The 18712-nt window shown below is 44.2% G+C and overlaps 1 protein-coding gene across 1 annotated transcript; it reads left to right on the top strand.

Moving 5' to 3' along the window:
• The first annotated feature begins 2377 nt into the window (after positions 1-2377).
• Positions 2378-17651, top strand: LOC149435850 (cocaine esterase-like). Its single transcript, XM_089662361.1, has 13 exons — positions 2378-2533; positions 6073-6271; positions 6882-7020; positions 7172-7305; positions 8318-8474; positions 11334-11447; positions 11771-11866; positions 12048-12188; positions 12639-12713; positions 14740-14887; positions 15951-16103; positions 16179-16251; positions 17377-17651. Exons 1-13 carry the CDS (start codon positions 2443-2445, stop codon positions 17555-17557), a joined length of 1701 nt encoding a protein of 566 aa, XP_089518487.1. The 5' UTR covers positions 2378-2442; the 3' UTR covers positions 17558-17651.
• The last annotated feature ends 1061 nt before the right edge of the window (positions 17652-18712 follow it).

Raw genomic sequence — 18712 nt, 5'->3', positions numbered from 1 at the left:
GTCTAAATGGTAGGCAGAGCCTGCCATCACGTAAAAACAATTGTTAAGGCAGCACTTAACCAAGGAAATAATGAACACAACCAATACAGTAAGTAAATACTTTAGTAAGTACCTTCTTACATGTGGATGGATGAATCTAACAATGCAGTTATCCTACACAGAACCCTGAACAGAACCCTAAACTCAACCTACTGAACACCTTTGGGATGAATTAGAATGCTGATGGTGAGCCAGGGCTTCACATCCAAAACAGTATCTGACCTCACAAATGGGCACAAGACACCCACAGACACCCTACAAAATTTTGCAGAAAGCCTTCTCAAAAAAGTGGATCCTGCTATGACTGCAAAGGTTTGACTCGTTAGCAGGAGTGGACTGACAATTCATGGGGCCCCCGGGCAATAGGGGATCATGGGGTCCCTGTGTCCTTGCCCAAAAAAAAGCCTATGAAAAAGGTACCAGGGGAATCTCATGGGGCCCCCTACTGACCCCGTGCCCTCGGGCAGTGCCCGAGTTTCCAAATGGTCAGTCCACCCCTGCTCGTTAGATGTGGAGGAACTGGAGTGTCCTGCGCAAAGCCCTGACCTCAACCTTACTGAACACTTTTGGGATGAACTGGAACATCAATCGTGAGCCAGTCTTCTCATCCAACATCAATACCTGACCTAACAAAAGGGCACAAAGTTCCACAAACACTCCAAAATCTTGTAGAAAGGCTTCCCAGAAGAGTGGAGAGTGTTATAGTCACCAAGGGTAAAGGCAACTTCATATTAATGTCCATGGGGGACAACTCCATGTTAATGGCCATGGTAAAGGGGGAAGAGGCAATTCCATACTAATAGCCACGGAGGAAGAGTAACTCCAAAGTAATGGCCATGAGGACCATAAAATTATGGGGGGCCATAACGTGAAGAATTAAAATGAACATCTTTCCATGTGATTCAGGTCCTCTCCCCACTGGCCTGGGGTTTGTTTCATTGCGCCATCGCACAGAGTGGAGTGGCCATAATGCCGGGGTTCATGGTCAGCTCACCAGGGGAGTGAGGGAGGAAACCAGAGTACCCGGAGGAAACCCACGCAGGCACAGGGAGAACATACAAACTCCAGGCAGGTGGTGCTGTGGTTGGGATTTGAACCAACGACAATCAGTGATCACATGCATCAGGACCTCACACAGAGGTCCCGTACAGCGATCTGTGTTCTGGAAACAGCGGGCACAGATTGCAGTGCTGCGCACTCCCAGGGAGCGCGCAAAGGCACTGGATGTGGGGCAACGCTTAGAGATGTCCCCCCACATCGGCAGCGATCCCATCCGGCCATTTATCGGCATGGGCCAGATAGGAAGAGGTTAAATGGACTGTACTGCGTTTCTTCAAAACACTGTGTAAAACGCTTAGGTATGAACCTAGGGTTAGAGGTGGCTGTAGCTACATTCGTGTACTTGGGACAGAACCAACTGAGTACCGTCCGTGACACTTTTTTATTTGCACTAAAATACAATTTTTCAGGACAAGCTTTCGTTATTTTTGTGTATGTGTTCTTGTTTTGTAGGTTGATGTTTATTACTAAAATAAATATTTAACAGTTTATATAGGAACAACAGAGTACTGTCCGTGATACATTTTCTATTTGTGCCAAAATACAATTGTTCAGGACAAGCTTCAAGGGTGTACCCCCTTACTAGTACTACTGCGTGGTATTGAAGAAGGGGGTACACAAAGAACGTATGTCCTGAAAAATTGTATGTTAGCGCAAATAGAAAAGTATCAAGGACAATACTCTGTTGTTCCTATATCAACTGTTAAATATTTATTTTAGTAACAAACATCAAACAACAAAACAAGAACACATATACATAAATACATAAATAAGTCCTCATGTACACTGCATGTTTTTACAGCGGCTGTTTTTGGCTTTTGAGGTTTTTTTCTACAGCCAGTAAACCCCCCAGCATGTTATCCTATGTGTCCATACACACATAGACTGTAATCAATGTTTTTTGGCTGGAAAAAAAAACAGGACTAGTGGGTTTCTAGAGGAGTTCTTTAGCTGCAAAAACGCTGTAACGCTGAAAAACAAGGCAAAACGTGGTAAAACTCTACAAACCAGCGGTTTTGGACTTTTTTTGACCAAAAAAATTTTTTTTTTTATAAAAAAAAACAATAAAAACCACAAACGTGTGCAAAACGGTGCTAAACGCTAATGCAAAGAAGCAGAAAAACTCATGTTTTTAACGTGACTTTACACAGCTAATGCTACCAGCGTTATCAGAACGCCCCGTGTGCATGGAGACTGAAGGTTGTAGGGCAGAAGGGGAGGTGGACACCTGGCAATCGTTAATCTGCACTTTGCTATTTATACTGCCTACAATCAGCTCTGTGTCATTTCACATCCCTGGGAGACAGCCCATGATTCTGATTGGTCAGATCTTTGGCAGATTAAATGTTATTGGAATTCACAAAACACACAAACATGGGAGCGCTCCTCCGGATCCTTCTTCTGTGCTGTGCCATCCAAGGGAGTCATGGGACGGGTGAGAATTCACAGGGACATTGTTTTTATGAAATCTCCTGACAGTCCCTTCTGTCTCTGTTGTTATTATTATTATACAGGATTTATATATTATTATTATACAGGATTTATATAGTGCCAACAGTTTGCTCAGCGCTTTACAATATAACGGGAGACAATACAGCAACAATACAGTTCCATACAAGAGGGATAGGAGGGTCCTGATCCTTGGAGCTTACAATCTAGGACTCTGTGGGTGAGATCCCTGTGCCGAGGTCTCAGATCTGCACACCCGTTACGCCCATTATGATTGCCAAACATTTTGTTATTTACATGATGGATACAAATATATACAATGTCACAGGAAGACTTGTTCTCTGGGAACAGATTCTGGGAACTGTGGAGAGATCTCACTACGGCAGGCTGCAAACAAAGCCAACGGCTGACTTATATGTGAACTTTCACTTTACTGTGTAATTCTGATTTTGTAATTGTAGGACAGATCCTATTCAGTTCATTTGTACATGAAAATGTGGAGCTTTCTTGGTAGCAATCATCATAGTCACTAAACATTGTATTCTAAAGTTTCCTTTAAGGGTGCATTTGCACCTAACAATGTCCCTGGCTGGTGATTACATGCAAGAACCCCAGCGGGGACGATCGCTCGAAGCATGATCGATTACATGCGAGTGGGAGTGATTTGCTGTGAGAGCTGCAGCCTCCCATTGATTTCAATGGGGCTGCCTACTTGTAGCTAATCGCTGGGGTTCTCACATGTGATCGCCAGCAGGGTGCATTCGCAAGTGTGAATCCACCCTATAGAGAGACCAGACCATGTTTCCTATTTGTGAGTTCTTATCTTTAAAAGTATCCAAAGCCAATTTTTGGCTTTAGATACTTTTTATATATATATTTTTAAAAATCTGCACAGCTATATGTACTGTAAAAATATATATACATTAATTCTGTGCAAATGGGGAAAATAGAATGTTACTCGGCTATTTCTTCTCCTAGGTCGAATGTTATTCATTCATACAGAGTAAAATGAATCAGGAAAATACCCCATTAGGATCACTAGATGGAGCTCATGGTCAAAAGAAATAAATGCTTATTTATTATGACTGTCAGCTCCCGCTAGGGGCAATAATGGGGAATTTACCTGAACCACTCTGCACAGAACAAATGTACATGAAGTTTCACAAGACAAGTTGCAATGTGATTTTTTTTTTTCATATTCCTCTTTAAAGTAGGCCTTCACCCAAAATGGAAAGTTGCCATCACTCTCTTCCTTCCCCAGCCCCTAACATATTTGCACTTTTATGGGGGGAATGAAGCGTTTTGATAGGTACCAAATCCTGCTTTCTCAATTCTTGCCTAAGCGAGAATTAAGTGCACTTGGCCTGCCCCTGCACTGCCGTGTGTCGCACATGTGCAGTGGGGAGCGGGCTATGAGACATCAAGAAGTCACAGCCAGTTCCCAAATCCAAGATGGCGGCACTGGAGAAGTGGTGCTGGACTCCATGGATTGGTAAGTATTTTGTTTCTTTACAGCATTTGTAGCTGCTGACTTTTCATTTTTTACAACACGAGTGAAGTTTATCTTTGTTTGCCTGAAAGAAAATTCTCATATGACTTCCATAGTGTTATGTACTGTTCTTTATTTCTAGAACTGGTTAGTTTTGTAGAGTTTCCTCTGTATAAAATCACATGCCACCGAGTGTGTAATACATAAAAGGAACTACCCAGACAACCAAACCATTGACAATTGTGTGACTGCCTTCACAATCACAGCATGTATGCATAAAGGGAGGGGTGCTGTTATGGTGCCCCTGGCAGGTGACCACGGGCACACCCAAGGCACATAGTCTAAGTGGCAGTTGTCTTCACCAGAGCTCCTAATGGTGGAGATGGGCTAGAGGACAAGTGGTCCTGGTCTTCTTGGCTGCATGCTGTCACCAGGTCATGTCTTTCAAGATTGTCTCAACAAGGTGGTAGCTGGAACAATATGTCTACAGTGTTGAGGCTGTACAAGAAATGCAAGGCACAAATGTAGTCAGGTCTGGGAAAAGTTCACGGGTAGGCAACAAGGAAGGGTGTATTCAAGTCATTCCAGGTCAACAAACAAGGCAATTAAGAAGTATAAATAGCTATTGCACAAAAGATACAGTACCATCCACTTCAAAGACTGGAGTACCATTTGAAGTCCTGGCAGGAATTCCGTGAGTGCCACTAGAGGTCCTGGCAGGGATTCAGAGATTGGAATTCAGGATTTACAGAGTAGGAGTTCTGGAAGATCTGGCAGGGATTAAGAGTGGGAGTTCTGGAAGTCCAGTCAGGGATTCAGAGAGTAGGGATTTTGGAGTCAGAGTAGGAGTTCTGGAAGTCCTGGCAGTTGTTCAGGAAGTAGGAGTTCTGAACATCCTGGCAGGGATTCTGAATGTTTGAGATCTGGAAGTCCTGGCAGGGATTCGGGGAGTAGGAGTTGTGGAAGTCCGGGTAGGTATTCTGAAAGCAGGAGCTTTGGAAGACCTGGAAGGGATTCTGAGAGTGGGATTTCCAGAAGTCCTGGCAGGGATTCAGGGAGGTGTTCTGGAAGTCCTGGCAGGGATTCTGAGAGCGGGAGGTCTGGAAGTCCTGGCAGGGATTTGGGGAGTAGGACTTCTGGAATTCCTGGCAGGGATTCTGAGAGCTGGAGTTCTGGAAGTCCTAGCAGGAATTCAGGGAGTAGGAGTTCTGGAAGTCCTGGCAGGGATTTGGGGAGTAGGAGTTATGGAAGTCCTGGCAGGGTTTCAGGAAGTAGGAGTTCTGGAAGTCCAGGTAGGTATTCTGAAAGTACGGGTTTTGGAAGTCTTGGAAGGGATTCTGCGACGGGAATTATGGAAGTCTTGGCAGGGATTGAGAGTGGCAGTTGTGGATGTCCTGGCAGGGATTTGGGGGAGTAGGAGTCCTGGAAGTCTTGACAGGTATTCTGAGAGTAGGAGTTCTGGAGTTCTTGAAGTCCTGGCAGGGATTCTGTAAGTACCATAAGCCATTTAAGCTCAGCTCTACCTGATTTCAACTCTGTGACCCCCATCCTACGATCTTATCCTATTACCCCCCATGGCTTGCTTTGTAGCCTTCCTCTGGATTTCCCACTACTGGCTCGGTTTGGTTTACTTCTCATTTCTGCTCTGTTGTTAATGACCCCGGCCTGGTCCACTTACTATCCTACTGCTTTGCACTACACTATCCACTTTGGCTAAGCCTGGTTTGACCCTTTATCTATGGCCGATTTGGTACCGTCTTGTCTGTTGCTGACTCTGGCCTGTATGGCACAATACAGATGTTTGTATCAATTAACTACACCTGTATCATACTACTCAGGGGTCCCTGGACTGGAGGTGTATGAGAGGCTGCCATTGTCGCCTCCGATGTGAAAGTATATAATCAAGAAACAATGGCTTCCATGCTACACACAGGAACAGATTTTTTTTTTTTACAACAAAAACACATTGATGGGACTATCTACATTGCACAACATCAAAGTCTCTGAACACTCATGTCCTTTCTTTCACCAAGCAGATGGTGGTAGACCAGTGGTGGACACGATCTATGGAACAATTCGAGGGACAACGTTAACAGTAAAAGAGGTGGACAGAACTGTCCATGCTTTCTATGGAATCCCTTTCGCCAAACCACCAGTGGGGCCTCTACGATTTGCAGCACCAGAGGCACCTGAACCCTGGAAGTCTGTAAGAGAAGGTGCAGAATATCCACCCATGTAAGTACCAGGATATGAGCTGACATCCTATTGGTGCAATAGAATCTTCCAGGTGGAGAGTTACCATACGCAAACAAACAGCCACATGCCATTCTAGAAGAAGCAGATCACACAGGTGTTTCTTTAGCCACATGTGGCCTTTTCAGTCCTCCAGTGTGGCCCTTTCACTCCTCTAGTGTGGTTCTTGCAGTCTTCCAAAGTGGCCATCTCACTCCTAGAATGTTGTCCTCTCAATTCCTTAAAGTGGCCATCTCGCTTATCTAATGTGGTCTTCTACTCCTGCAATGTGGTCTCCCACTCCACCACTGTATTCCTCTAAATCTTTGTGTGTCCCTCTCCCTTCTCCAATGTGGCCTTCTCACTACTCCAGTGTGGTCCTCCCCAATCCCTTAAAGTGGCCCTTTCACTTCTCTAATGTGGACCTCTCACTCCACCAGTGTGGTCCTCCCAGACCTCCAAAGTGGTTCTCACTACTCCAAGCTTCCAAGGGTAGAAGTGATTTATAGGCTGCCCCCTGACATGATAGGCCCAGGGACAGTCACACAGTCAGCACCCCAGTCACACAGTCAGTACACCTTTCTGTTGTACATTAGCCACTGTTTCTTTCCAGGTGTCTTCAGCCTTTGGAAATGACCAAAAAAATGATGGAATTAATAGAAGTGAAGATCACTTATCCTACAGTGTCTGAAGACTGTCTGTACCTAAATGTCTTTACTCCATCTGACCGAGGTGACAACGCCAGGTTACCAGTAAGTGTCCCGATGTTCCCTGTGTGCTCCCAACTGCCCAGCTCCCTCATACTGTCATACTTTCACCAGGTTAACTGCAAACAACAACAAGACTCTAAATGCTCTCATCCCAAACATGGGCCTACAGTAATCTGCTCTTTCCTTCTTCCAGGTCATGGTGTATATACACGGTGGGGGACTGGTATTGGAGTCCGCCTCTCTTTATGATGGCTCTGCACTGAGCGCCCATGAAAATGTGGTGTATGTGGCGATACAGTACAGACTGGGATTTCTGGGATTCCTCAGGTAGGTCTCAGTATGTCTGATGCCTCTTTCCATAAAGAGACCATTCTCTATTAAAACAACTTGTAAAACTCAAGCTGACATATGTAGTAGTTGTAGACTTCATGTAACTTTGGATTTCTTAAAATTTTTATTACTTCTATAATCTGACTTTTACTGATGTGTATCTAGGAGAGTCAAACACAGAATGAACAAAGAACATGACTTATTATTATTATACAGTATTTATAAAGCACCAATAGTTCGCTGAGCGCTGTACATTACAAAGGGGGACAGAACATGTGACAGAACAATACCAATACAATGCAAAACATGAGGGGATTGAGGGCCCTGCTCTTTCGAGCTTACAATCAAGGAGGGAGGGGATGGTGGCACAGGAGGAGATAGCTGTGGGGGATGGAGTGGTAGGAAGAGTGGAGGAGGTCGGCAAGTTAGCAGGGGGTGGGGTAGGCTTCCCTGAAGAGATGGGTTTTCAGGGTGCGTCTAAAGGAGAGTAGAGTAGGTGATAATCTGATGGGTTGGGGCAGGGAGTTACAGAGGATGGGTGACACCCTGGAGAAGTCCTGGAGGCGGGCATGGGAGGAGGAGACCAGGGAACTAGAGAGAAGGAGGTCTTGTGAGGAGCGGAGTGTGCATGCTGGGCGGTACTTGGATATTAGGTCGGTGATGTAGTTTGGAGCAGTATGGTGGACGGCTTTGTACGTCAGTGTTAGGATTTTGAATTTGAACATATGTCAATAAAGAATTCTCCCCCCTCTCACACACTATTGGCTGGCCAATGTGTCACTCCTAGTTGTGCACTGTAGTCCCTTCTCCTTCTTCCTAATGTTATATTGTCCCATTGCTGGCAGAAAAGGAGGCCATGAAGCCAAATTTTATAAATTAAAAATCAATGCTATGTTATTTCTTTGAAGTCCTCCCTCCTTTTTGTAGTCACAACTGTCTTTTATCTTGAAATCATTGAATCCATGTTTTATTATTGATTTTTCTGTAAAAATTCCAATCTCTATCCCAGCACTGGAGATGGGCAGGCGGCCACTGGAAACTATGGACTTTTGGACCAAGTGGCGGCTCTCCAGTGGGTTCAGGAGAACATTAAGGATTTTGGAGGTGACCCCGGATCTGTCACTATATTTGGAGAGTCAGCAGGTGGAGCCAGCGTTTCTGCACTGGTAAGTCTTCCTGGTAGCTCCTGAAATTTAGAAAACACTCATAATAAGCTCAACCCTGACCCTTAAAACTGACCTTTCCTGACTTCCCTAAATATTGTCTCTGGATACCAATACCACACACTATGGGGCTGTGTGATCAGCCGCAGCTGGCTGGAGTTGGGATGGAGAATGGAACCATATTCAAGGTTGCCCAGGCTTTTATGATGGGGCTCATCACCTTCCTGAAATATGTACTGTATTATGTACATTTCATATACATACAGGTACAGTATAAAAATACATCAAATAGTAAAAAAAAAAAATAATTTGAGTGATGTCTTGAATAATTTGAAGCTACAATATAAGTAATGTTTTGCAAATTTTGGATTTGGCTACTTGAAAAGATGTAGCTTTGTAATTAAATACTATAACATAGGCTAAAAACCTATTGCAACATTAAATGTTATGAAAATTTGTTACAATATGGAATATTGAACTGCTGCAGGTCTAATCTCTTGAAGAGAGGTTGCTTTTGAAATCATAGTCCACCTTTCTATCTTTCCTGTTACACTCAAATTTAGGGTATAACATAAAACATGATGATCATCTTCCTCCGCCCACCACCAAAAACCCCACCCCCTGCTTACCAGAATTAGTGTTATTCTCCCTGTACACACCAGTTGTTTTTTTTTTTTTTTTTAGTGCAGCTGTGGGTGGCTCCATTTATCCTTTCACAGATCTATTTTTATGGACAACGACACCACAACAGTCACCATGGCAGAGAGACTCATAGATCCTAATTGAGCATAAGTGCAGTGACATTTCCTCATTGTTTACTTCCTCTAGATCCAAAACTGAACTTGTTGCCACAACCAGACAGGAATGTAACAGTTTATATGGTAGCTTCTTCAAAGAGGCAAAAATGTTTTCACTTAAAATTAGAAAAGGAAAGGGTGAAACAATACAGTGCGGGTTATCCTCTACCTTCTTTTATGGAGCAGCATGATGGGGCTGGACCCCATCGTACCATCTGCAGTGCTGTTCTGCCTGAAGAGCCAAATCTGTTAACCATTGCAGTGCCAGAAGTCCAGAGACAGGAAGAGGATAGGGAATCCCTGCAGTTCCTGCACAACGTGGGACATCTTTCGTTACAGGTAAGTAATGTGATTACATTTGTAGGGATTTTTTTTTTAGCTAAACTAAAGCTTTAATGTCAACTATCCTGAATACATTTATTTTTTCATCTGACAATATTTCACAATCTGAAAACAAACATGTTGTTTAACAGAAAGAAATTACAATTTGTTAGATATCAAACATGATATAAATTCTTTGCCTAGTCCTCTTAGGAGGTCTAATGTATCTTATTAGCCTTTTGGACCTTGTTATATACACTCACCAGCCACTTTATTAGTTACACCTGTTCAATTGCTTGGTAACACAAATTGCTAATCAGCCAATCACATGGCAGCAACTCAATGCATTTAGGCATGTAGATGTGGCTGAAGTTCAAACCGAGAAAAGGGATTTGAGTGACCTTGAAAGTGGCACAGTTGTTGGTGTCTGACAGGCTAGTCTGAGTGTTTAAAAAAAAATGCTGATCTGCTGGGATTGTCATGCACAACCATCTCTAGGGTTTACAGAGAATGGGCCAAAAAAAGGAAAATATCCAGTGAGCAGCACTTCTGTGAACGAAAATGCCTTGTTTGATGTCAGAGGAGAATGGGCAGACTTGTTCAAGATGATAGAAAGGCAACAGTAACTCAAATAACCACTTGTTACAATCAAGGTATGCAGAATACCATCTCTGAATGCACAACACATCGAAGCAGATGGGCTACAGCAACAGAAGACCACACCGGGTGCCACACTTGCCAGCGAAGGACAGGAAATGGAGGCAAAAATTTGCACAGGCTCACCAAAATGGGACAGTAGTAGATTGGAAAAACGTTGCCTAGTCTTGCGAGTCTTGATTTCCCTAGAGATGGTTGTGCGTGAAAATTCCAGTAGATCAGAAGTTTTTGAAATACTCAGACCAGCCAGTCTGGCACCAACAACCATGCCACTTTCAAAGTCCTTTAAATCCCCATTTCTTCTACATTCTGATGGTTGGTTTGAACTTCAGCAAGTCATCTAGATGCCTAAATGCATTGAGTTGCTGCCATGTGATTGGCTGATTAGCAATTTGTGTTACCAAGCAATTGAACAGGTGTACCTAAAGTGGCTGAGTGTAGGTGTGTTTGATGTCTCTCTAAATGGTATTGCCTCCTACAATCAAGTGATCACTTTTTATGAAGGTAATCCATCACAGTAGGAATTATAGTTAAAATGTATAAAGTCTGGGTCTGGCAGTTAAAAGAAAAACAAACTCAGGATTTGTATTGCTTTAGGCTGCTCTGCCAGACTTGTTACAACCAGCAGTTTATAACAGGCCTCAGAAGTCTCTTGTAGACCCTGCTAGTGGTGTTTTATGACAACTCTGCATTCCATATAACTTCCTCTGCTTTGTGCCAAATGTATCTTAAGCTGACTTTGTGTTCCGACAAGGGTGTAACCTCTCATAGATGCCTACCACAGACATGAGATTTATATCTGACCATTTCTGTTACCAGCCTGTGAATTTTGGAGACAATGATGGTGGTGTTCATTATGATTCCCCCATTCTCCCCATAGACTTTTAGGTTCAGGAGACCTCACAATTACTATCATCACTTCCCCATTATTACCTCATCACCCATCCCATGTTCAGAGGCTAAAAGTCCTGGCTGGTAGGCTGAAGTCTTTACAGGCCTGGTTTAGATACACTCAGTGAGTGTGGGTATGGAGTGAAAATACCCAAAACATAGACCGATATAAATGAACATCTGTGTCTGATTTCAGGTCCTCTCCCCACTGGGCAAGGGTTTGTTCCATCGTGCCATCGCACAGAGTGGAGTGGCCATAATGCCAGGACTCATGGCCAGCTCACAGGAGGAGCTCATTTTCTATAGGGATGTAAGTAAATTCCTTACTCACCAGATCCTGATCCCCGCATCACCACTACCATCAACCAGTGGGACAAAATCATTACTTTCCATTTCTCTGAACTTCTTCCTATGTCATTCCTACATTTCTCCAGATGTTTCTATTATTCATTAAGGATTGATGTAGAAAGTGACATTGCTAAAATGTTGCCAGCTAATTCTTGCCTTAAGTCCTTTCCTGTGCAGAGATTTCTAGATACTGTTTTATTTTTCTGAGGGCACCAGGGCAAGAAGGCAGTAGAAATAATAAAAGATGGAGTATGGAAGAGTGAAAAAGTTTATTTACCTTTGCAGTTTGTAGCTAATGAGTCTGGTTGTGAGCCCTCCTCTCTGGTGAACTGTCTGCAGATGAAGTCCGAGCAAGAGATCTCCTCCATCATCTCCGCCTCAGTATGTTATTTTACATCAAACTTCTCTACTTATTTTATTATGCCTATGGCCTGTAGAGCAATTAGGGGGCTTCTCTCTCCCAGCCTGTCCCATGCAGACGTTAGAGGACACTATGTAATATGGAGCTTGGGTTTTATATGACAGGTTCTTTCATGCTTACCTTTTTGTTGCACCTCTTTAGACATTCTTACCAATACCAATCTGTGAGGATGGAGTTTTCCTGCCAAAACCCGCAGAAGAAATATTGGCTGCCAAAGAAAACAGCAAAGTGCCATTTATCATCGGTGTGAATGTACAGGAATTTGGCTGGCTGATCCCAAAGGTAGGAAGTCCACCAATAGATGTTAATGTGAAATTCCACCCACAGGAGGATAACCTGCACCTGATGGCTTTCATATTAAACCTCTTTCCTTCTTCTGCAGCCAATTCCTGCCTCCATCCTTCGTGCTCTGCATGACCTTTCACTTTGTAGACCAAGACTGTCTTCTCTGAGTCTTTCTGTCCCATCATCTGAAATATATACATTGATGTTAGTAGAGGAGGGAAAGGGCAAAGAGCCCTTGCTTCCTCTGTCTTCTTACAAGTAAAGAAATGAAAAATGTGAATATAATTAAGATGGCCTATCATTATGAGGAGCTTCAGCAGTAGGGATCAGAGGTGTGTATTTTGCTTACCATGAGGAGGGATGGTGAGCAGCAGAAAAGGCTCCATGGGATGATATGCAATGATATGTAGTGGTGCTAATGGAGGCTATGTTTGTGTTTTTGGACAGAGTTTGGACGTGAAGTACATGGATGGGCTGCCAAAGGAATCCATCCACTTGGAGCTGGGCCATTCCATGTTCCTGGTAAGACCTCACCAGAGTCACATTAGATCTTACCTGTTTCAGAGTCAATGGTTTTGTTCCCACCAGCCACACAGATATCAAGCCTTTCGTCCCTCTAGCACTCATGCTTTCATAGACCCCAACACCATTGGTGACAGCCTGATGTTGGGAGAAAATGGTGGTGAATGGGTTCAAACAGAAATATAGAAAAGTGACAACAGAGAAGACCAAGTGGTAAATCCAATCTGCCCCCTCCCCTTTAATCAACCTTTTTGTCTGATTGTAGATTTCTGCTTGTCCCAAGAATGTTTAAATTCACTTACTGTTGTTTGACTCACTACCTCTGTTGGACGTCTATTCCAATCATCCACTACTCTATCTAGAAAATAATACTTTGTACGGTTACTGTTGGGATTCCAGTGACATCATAGACCATAAATGGTTATGAATGGTTATGACCATATATGTTAAATGATGTCACCCAGGAGATCCCACCCCTTTGTATAAATCAGTTGTCATTCACCAGATGTGCCATTTGATGGGAGTGAAGTGACAGGAGCAGATGTGTCAGTTTGTGTCATTCAGCAGGCCTGATACGGGGCCATGAAATGTATCAAGATCTCTGGACAATGTAATTGACAGTGGATGTACATTGTGGGACGGTTTGTTTTTCTCTTTGAAAAAGGAATTGTCAAAAATAGTTTGTTATTACTGTTTACATTTTTCTGTGAATGAGTAGAGGTACTATGCACCCCTTACTCAATCACAATGAAGTATCTTGGGGCATTCTTATTGCTAAAGGTGCGCCTTCCAGATTTTGCTAAGTCTCCCACCTGCGACCCACAATTCTGGGTCAGGGTTACTTACAAGGAAAAGGCCCTTGTCCTCCTTAACATGGGGACAAGTTGCTTTGCTAGGGGTTCCCCTCTGGTGAGGTACAATCCCCACCACACCATATCAAGGGCATGTGGCTTGGTATGAAGGGCCTGGGATGGATGATTTTTTTTTTTTAATTATCCCACTTCAATTGCTTAAATGCCCTGGGATTCCTAGCCATGTGGGTGAATGGGGTTGGTAACATCACTGGTTGTTAAGGACTCAGCACCAACCAGCATCCTTAACAACCATTAACAGCAAAAATCTGTCATGTTTAATTACAAAAGTAATACCATAATACATGACATTTGGCTCCAGCCCAGTGGGTAACTATTCAGGCATTTGTCCAAACACCTGAGCAGCCAAGGTCCACCCCAAAGTTTTGTACAAACCAAAGCTTAAGCACATTCCTCATTTGAGTTCATGTCCCCGTGTTCTTGATCTTAGCCATGCCATAACTTACAACAAGGTCCTCTTGCCTGATACCAGAAAGGGTTCAATCCATTTAAACCTGTCAGAATGGCAGTCCTATGTCACAGGTGAGGCTGGTGGAGATGGAGCTCAGATATGACAGATGCATCTGATATGCAATGCTCTGTCTCGGGGCAATGGTGGCCTCAGCTCAGACTAGTGATGGATCCTGATAAGTTAACTTTAAAATAGCCATGCAAGGAAAGCAGAGCATGCTGGGAACAGGGCCAGATGTAGACCTTGGGGGTCCTGGGCACTTCAGGTTTGGGGGGGGGGCCCTCATTATCAATGACAGTCACACATTTTCAAAATGCATGACAAAATGTCATTCTGAGGCCACATGTGCACACTCACATGCAGTTATAGGCTACCTTCCTTAGGGGGGGAAGCAAGCTATGTGTGGGTTGCTTGATACAATATACCAGTCCAGAGTAAAGACTTTTACAGATGATAGCAGGCAAAATATTTACTTGCCAAGATACATATATTAAAATAAAGTATTTTTATATATCTTATATTGTTAGTTTTTTTGTATATTTTTTTAATGTTTTGTATTTTTGTATAGAGGAGGGCCCCTTCTGTCAAATGGGCCCAGGACAATTTCTTTTTGCCCCCTTATGAATCTAGCACTGGCTAGGAAATGTCTGGTGTAGCTCCTGGAATGGATCAATTGTTAATATAGTTTTTGCTGTGTGTGCAGGGTTCGATATCTGGTCTGGATTACACATTGCTGGACGAATATTTCGAAAACACGGACGACCCTCTGGAAAACCGAGAACGCTTTCTAGACCTGCAAGGCGATGTCATGTTTGTCATGCCAGCACTAAAGATAGCAAAACTTCACAGAGGTTTGAGGCTCCAGATACCTCTTTGTGGTCTTCAGTCAGTTAAAGAAGTACTCCGCTGAACACTGTTTACATCTTAAATGACTTTCTAATATCACCTAAAAGTGAAATGTCAATTACAGGTGGAGCCTGTTGAACAGTGTCATGGTTTGGTGTCCTATATCTCTGTTGGGTGCCAGCAATCTCCTTGCCATTGCTCCTGGCTCTGTTCTCTATCCATTGTGGTTTGAGTGTTCCCTCCTACTTTTAAGATGTTCTCACTTCTTCTGCATGCTGGAACCCCTCATAAAGGGTATACCAGATTTATTGACGCAGGAACTCGGCACAGGGATGCTGGAAACCCCTCATAATGGGCACAGCAGTTGTATAGATCTGGGAACTCAAAACTGTCCTGGTGGGAACCCCTCATAATGAGCACATCAGGTATACAGACCTGGGAACTCAGCTCAGGAATGGTGAAAACCCCTAATGATGGGCTCAGCAAGTGTACAGACACCAGAACTCTCAGCACAGGGATAGTGGGTACCCCTCATAAATGGGCACAGCAGGTGTAAAGACCTGGGAACTCCACAAAGGGATGGTGGGAACCCCTCATAATGGGCACAGCAGGTGTACAAACCCAGGAACTCAGCACAGGGATGGTGGGAACCCCACATAATGGGCACAACAGGTGTACAGATCCAGGAACTCAAGATAGGGATAGTGGGAACCCCTCATAATGGACACAGCAGATGTACAGACCTGGGAACTCAGCACAGGAATAGTGGGAACCCCTTATGGGCACAGCAGGTGTATAGACCCAGGAACTCGACACAGGAATGGTGGGAACCACTCATAATGGTCACAACAGCAGGTGTATAAACCCAGGAACTCAGCACAGGAATGGTGGGAACCCCTCATAACGGGCACAGCAGGTGTATAGACCTGGGAACTCAGCACAGGAATGGTGGTATCCATCGGCACAGCAAGTGTACAGAGCTGGGAATCCAGCTGAGTGGACCTTTAAATAAAGGTTAATATCGGAGGAATGACCAATGTATGTTCCTATTTTCTTGCCCCCCCTCAGATTCTGGAGCCAGCGTCTACTTCTATGAATTCCAGCGCTGTCCATCCTTGTTTCAGCACAGTAGGCCACAGTGGGTGAAGGCTGATCACGGTGATGATCTGGTGTTCGTGTTCGGAGGGCCCTTCCAGAGAGACGGCACATTCTATAAATCATGTATGCTGGCGGTGGGGCTGGGATCTTGTATTTTCCAGAAAACATAGAATTGAATTATTCCATTTTATTTTCCAGATAATTTCCCTGAGGAGGAAAAGATACTCAGTAGAACGGTCATGAGATACTGGGCCAACTTTGCTCGAACAGGGTAAGGCATGGTGACTCCTTCCTCACATGTTATTGGCTCAGCTTTCCTGTAACAGACAGTTCTTATCTCGGCAAGACAGGAAATAGCAGGAAGTCTCTTCTCTGGGATGACAGCAAGAAAATCCTGCTGGAGGATCTAACCCTTCCTTACTCCATTCAAAATTAAAACAAAAGCATTGCACGTGGGTGTGGGATGGTTGAGACGCAGCCCCATTCAGTTAAATGGGTTGCTTTTGGTGGGTGGTACTGCCTGCTGAACTTGATGGGAAGATCATTTTTGACACTCTGTGGTGCAAAGTGTACACCCCTGTCCACTGTCATTACAGCTTAAGGGAGAGTGGTAAAAATAATGGTTCAACCGCATGTTTTTATACCCTCAATATCCAAGTGTATACACATAGCCTTACCTTGCCTGCTGCTTTTTTCATCTTTAAAACATTAAATTTTTTTCCCACAACAGCCAGTCCAAAGATGGCTTCCCCAGCTTTCTGGTTTTCAAATGGCTACGTTGCCTAGTAGGGTTCTATGGAGCTCACTAGAGCCACCCTTCCATGCACCCTCATAGGAAACTACTACATTGGGGTAGAGTCAGGGGTGGACTGACCATTTTGGAACTTGGGCACTGCCCGAGGGCCCGGGGTCAGTAGGGGGCCCCATGAGATGCCCTGGTACCTTTTTTCATAGGCTTTTTTTGGGTGTGGTTTGAGTGTGGGCGAGGACATAGGGGCCCCATGATCCCCGATTGCCTGGGGGCCCCATGAGTTGTCAGTCTGCTCCTGGGTAGAGCACACATAAGCAATAGTGCTTGGAATAATAGGGCAAATTGTTCCAAGGTGGGGGATCAAGTGACTTTGGATGACGCTCCCCGGAAGTTCAGGGAAGGGGCACAGAGGTATCCAGAGGCTGCAACTGTACGAAGATCCTATCGTATGTGTTCTGGGACATTTCTGGGAATATCTGTCCAAATGATAACTTAATGGAGAAGGATGAATTTTTGATAGAGTCTTTAGTACGCCTCTGAAAAGGTAGAAAATTACTTAAGGTGCCATTTAACATGGTAAAGCTTCAAAGAGGTTTCAATGATTGGGATTCCATCTACTTTAATGAAAATGTGATCTCTTGGCAGTGACCCGAACGGGCCTGGCCTGGCTTGGTGGCCACAGTACGACCTGGATGAAGATTATTTGCAGATTGATTTACAGCAGAAAGTGGCTCAGAAACTGAAAGATGGAAAATTCAACTTCTGGACCAAAGTTCTCCCTGAAAAGATCCGGAAGATGTCAGAGGGAGAGCACATCGAACTGTAACTTCCATTGGAGATCATGTTGAGGAGCACTGAGGGTGTGGTCAGACATTTGATGTGTATGAAGTACAATAAAAAGATACAGAATGTGTCAGAAATGGTTTATTGGTGGCTCCGCTATGTGCAAGCGTCAAGCAGCGGGAACGATTGTGATTGGTGGGTGGCATTTGTTTTTTCATGTGTCAGGGGCTGGTGTATATCATGACTGACAATGAATTTTCATCTCGGGACATGTTTAACCACCTCCCGCCCGCCATATAGTAATATGATGGGTGCAAGGTGGTTCTCTCGTTCTGGGAGGGCGTCATATGATGTCCTCCCATTCTCACCACGCATGCGCGGCTCAGGGAGCGCACAGTGTGGCAATCGGTGGTGCGCTGTGTCCCTCGGACACAGCGGATCACCGATCACGGAAAGAGCCGAAGATGTCAGCTTGGTCATGTGATCAGCTGTGTCCAATCACAGCTGATCACATGTAAACAGGGAAATGCCGGTTATCGACATTTCTCTCCTCTCGCGCTGTCACGCTGACAGCTCGTGAGGAGAGGAGAGACGGTAATCTGCTTTCCGCGGATGGGACATCTACACTGATCAGTGTGCCCTGATGATCAGTGTAGCCCCAGCAGTACCACCTGGTAGTGTCCATCAGTGCCTTGTGTCAGTGCTCATCAATGCCACATATCAGTGCCCATCTGAGCTGCCTTTCAGTGTTTATCAGTGCCGCCTATCAATGCTGCCTATCAGTGCCACCTACCAGTGCTGCCTTTCAGTGGCCATCAGTGATGCATGTCAATGCCCATCAGTACCACCTACCAGTGCCTCATCAGTGCCCATCTGTGCCACTTATCAGTGCCCATCACTGCAGCCTCATTAGCGCATATCAGTGAAGGAGAAAAATCACTTGTTTACAAAAATTTTATAACAAACACTAAGAAAAAATGTTTGTTTGTTTCAAAATTTTCAGTGGTTTTTGGTTTGTTTAAGAAAAAATAAACTCAGTTGATTAAATACTACCAAAATAAAGCTGTCACAAAAAAATGATAAAAATTTCATATGGGTACAGTGTTACATGACAGCACAATTGTCATTCAAAGTGCGACAGCGCTGAAAGTTGGAAATTGGCCTGGGCAGGAGGGGGGTATAAGTGCCCTGTAGGCTA

This window comes from Staurois parvus, unplaced genomic scaffold (genome assembly GCF_062004578.1).
Source record: "Staurois parvus isolate SC_StPar_1 unplaced genomic scaffold, SC_StPar_1.0 ptg001461l, whole genome shotgun sequence".
Lineage (NCBI taxonomy): Eukaryota > Metazoa > Chordata > Amphibia > Anura > Ranidae > Staurois > Staurois parvus.
Note: the sequence above shows the minus strand (reverse complement) of the source record. Positions and strands in the feature narration are given on the sequence as shown.

What these genes read in the sequence shown, in the direction of transcription:
- LOC149435850 (XM_089662361.1), top strand. Translation starts at nt 2,443, where the DNA reads ATGTTATTGGAATTCACAAAACACACAAACATGGGAGCGCTCCTCCGG. An exon ending in CCTCCATCATCTCCGCCTCA is followed by an intron (nt 11,867 to 12,047) that starts GTATGTTATTTT and finishes GCACCTCTTTAG; the next exon opens with ACATTCTTACCAATACCAAT. An exon ending in GATAGCAAAACTTCACAGAG is followed by an intron (nt 14,888 to 15,950) that starts GTTTGAGGCTCC and finishes GCCCCCCCTCAG; the next exon opens with ATTCTGGAGCCAGCGTCTAC.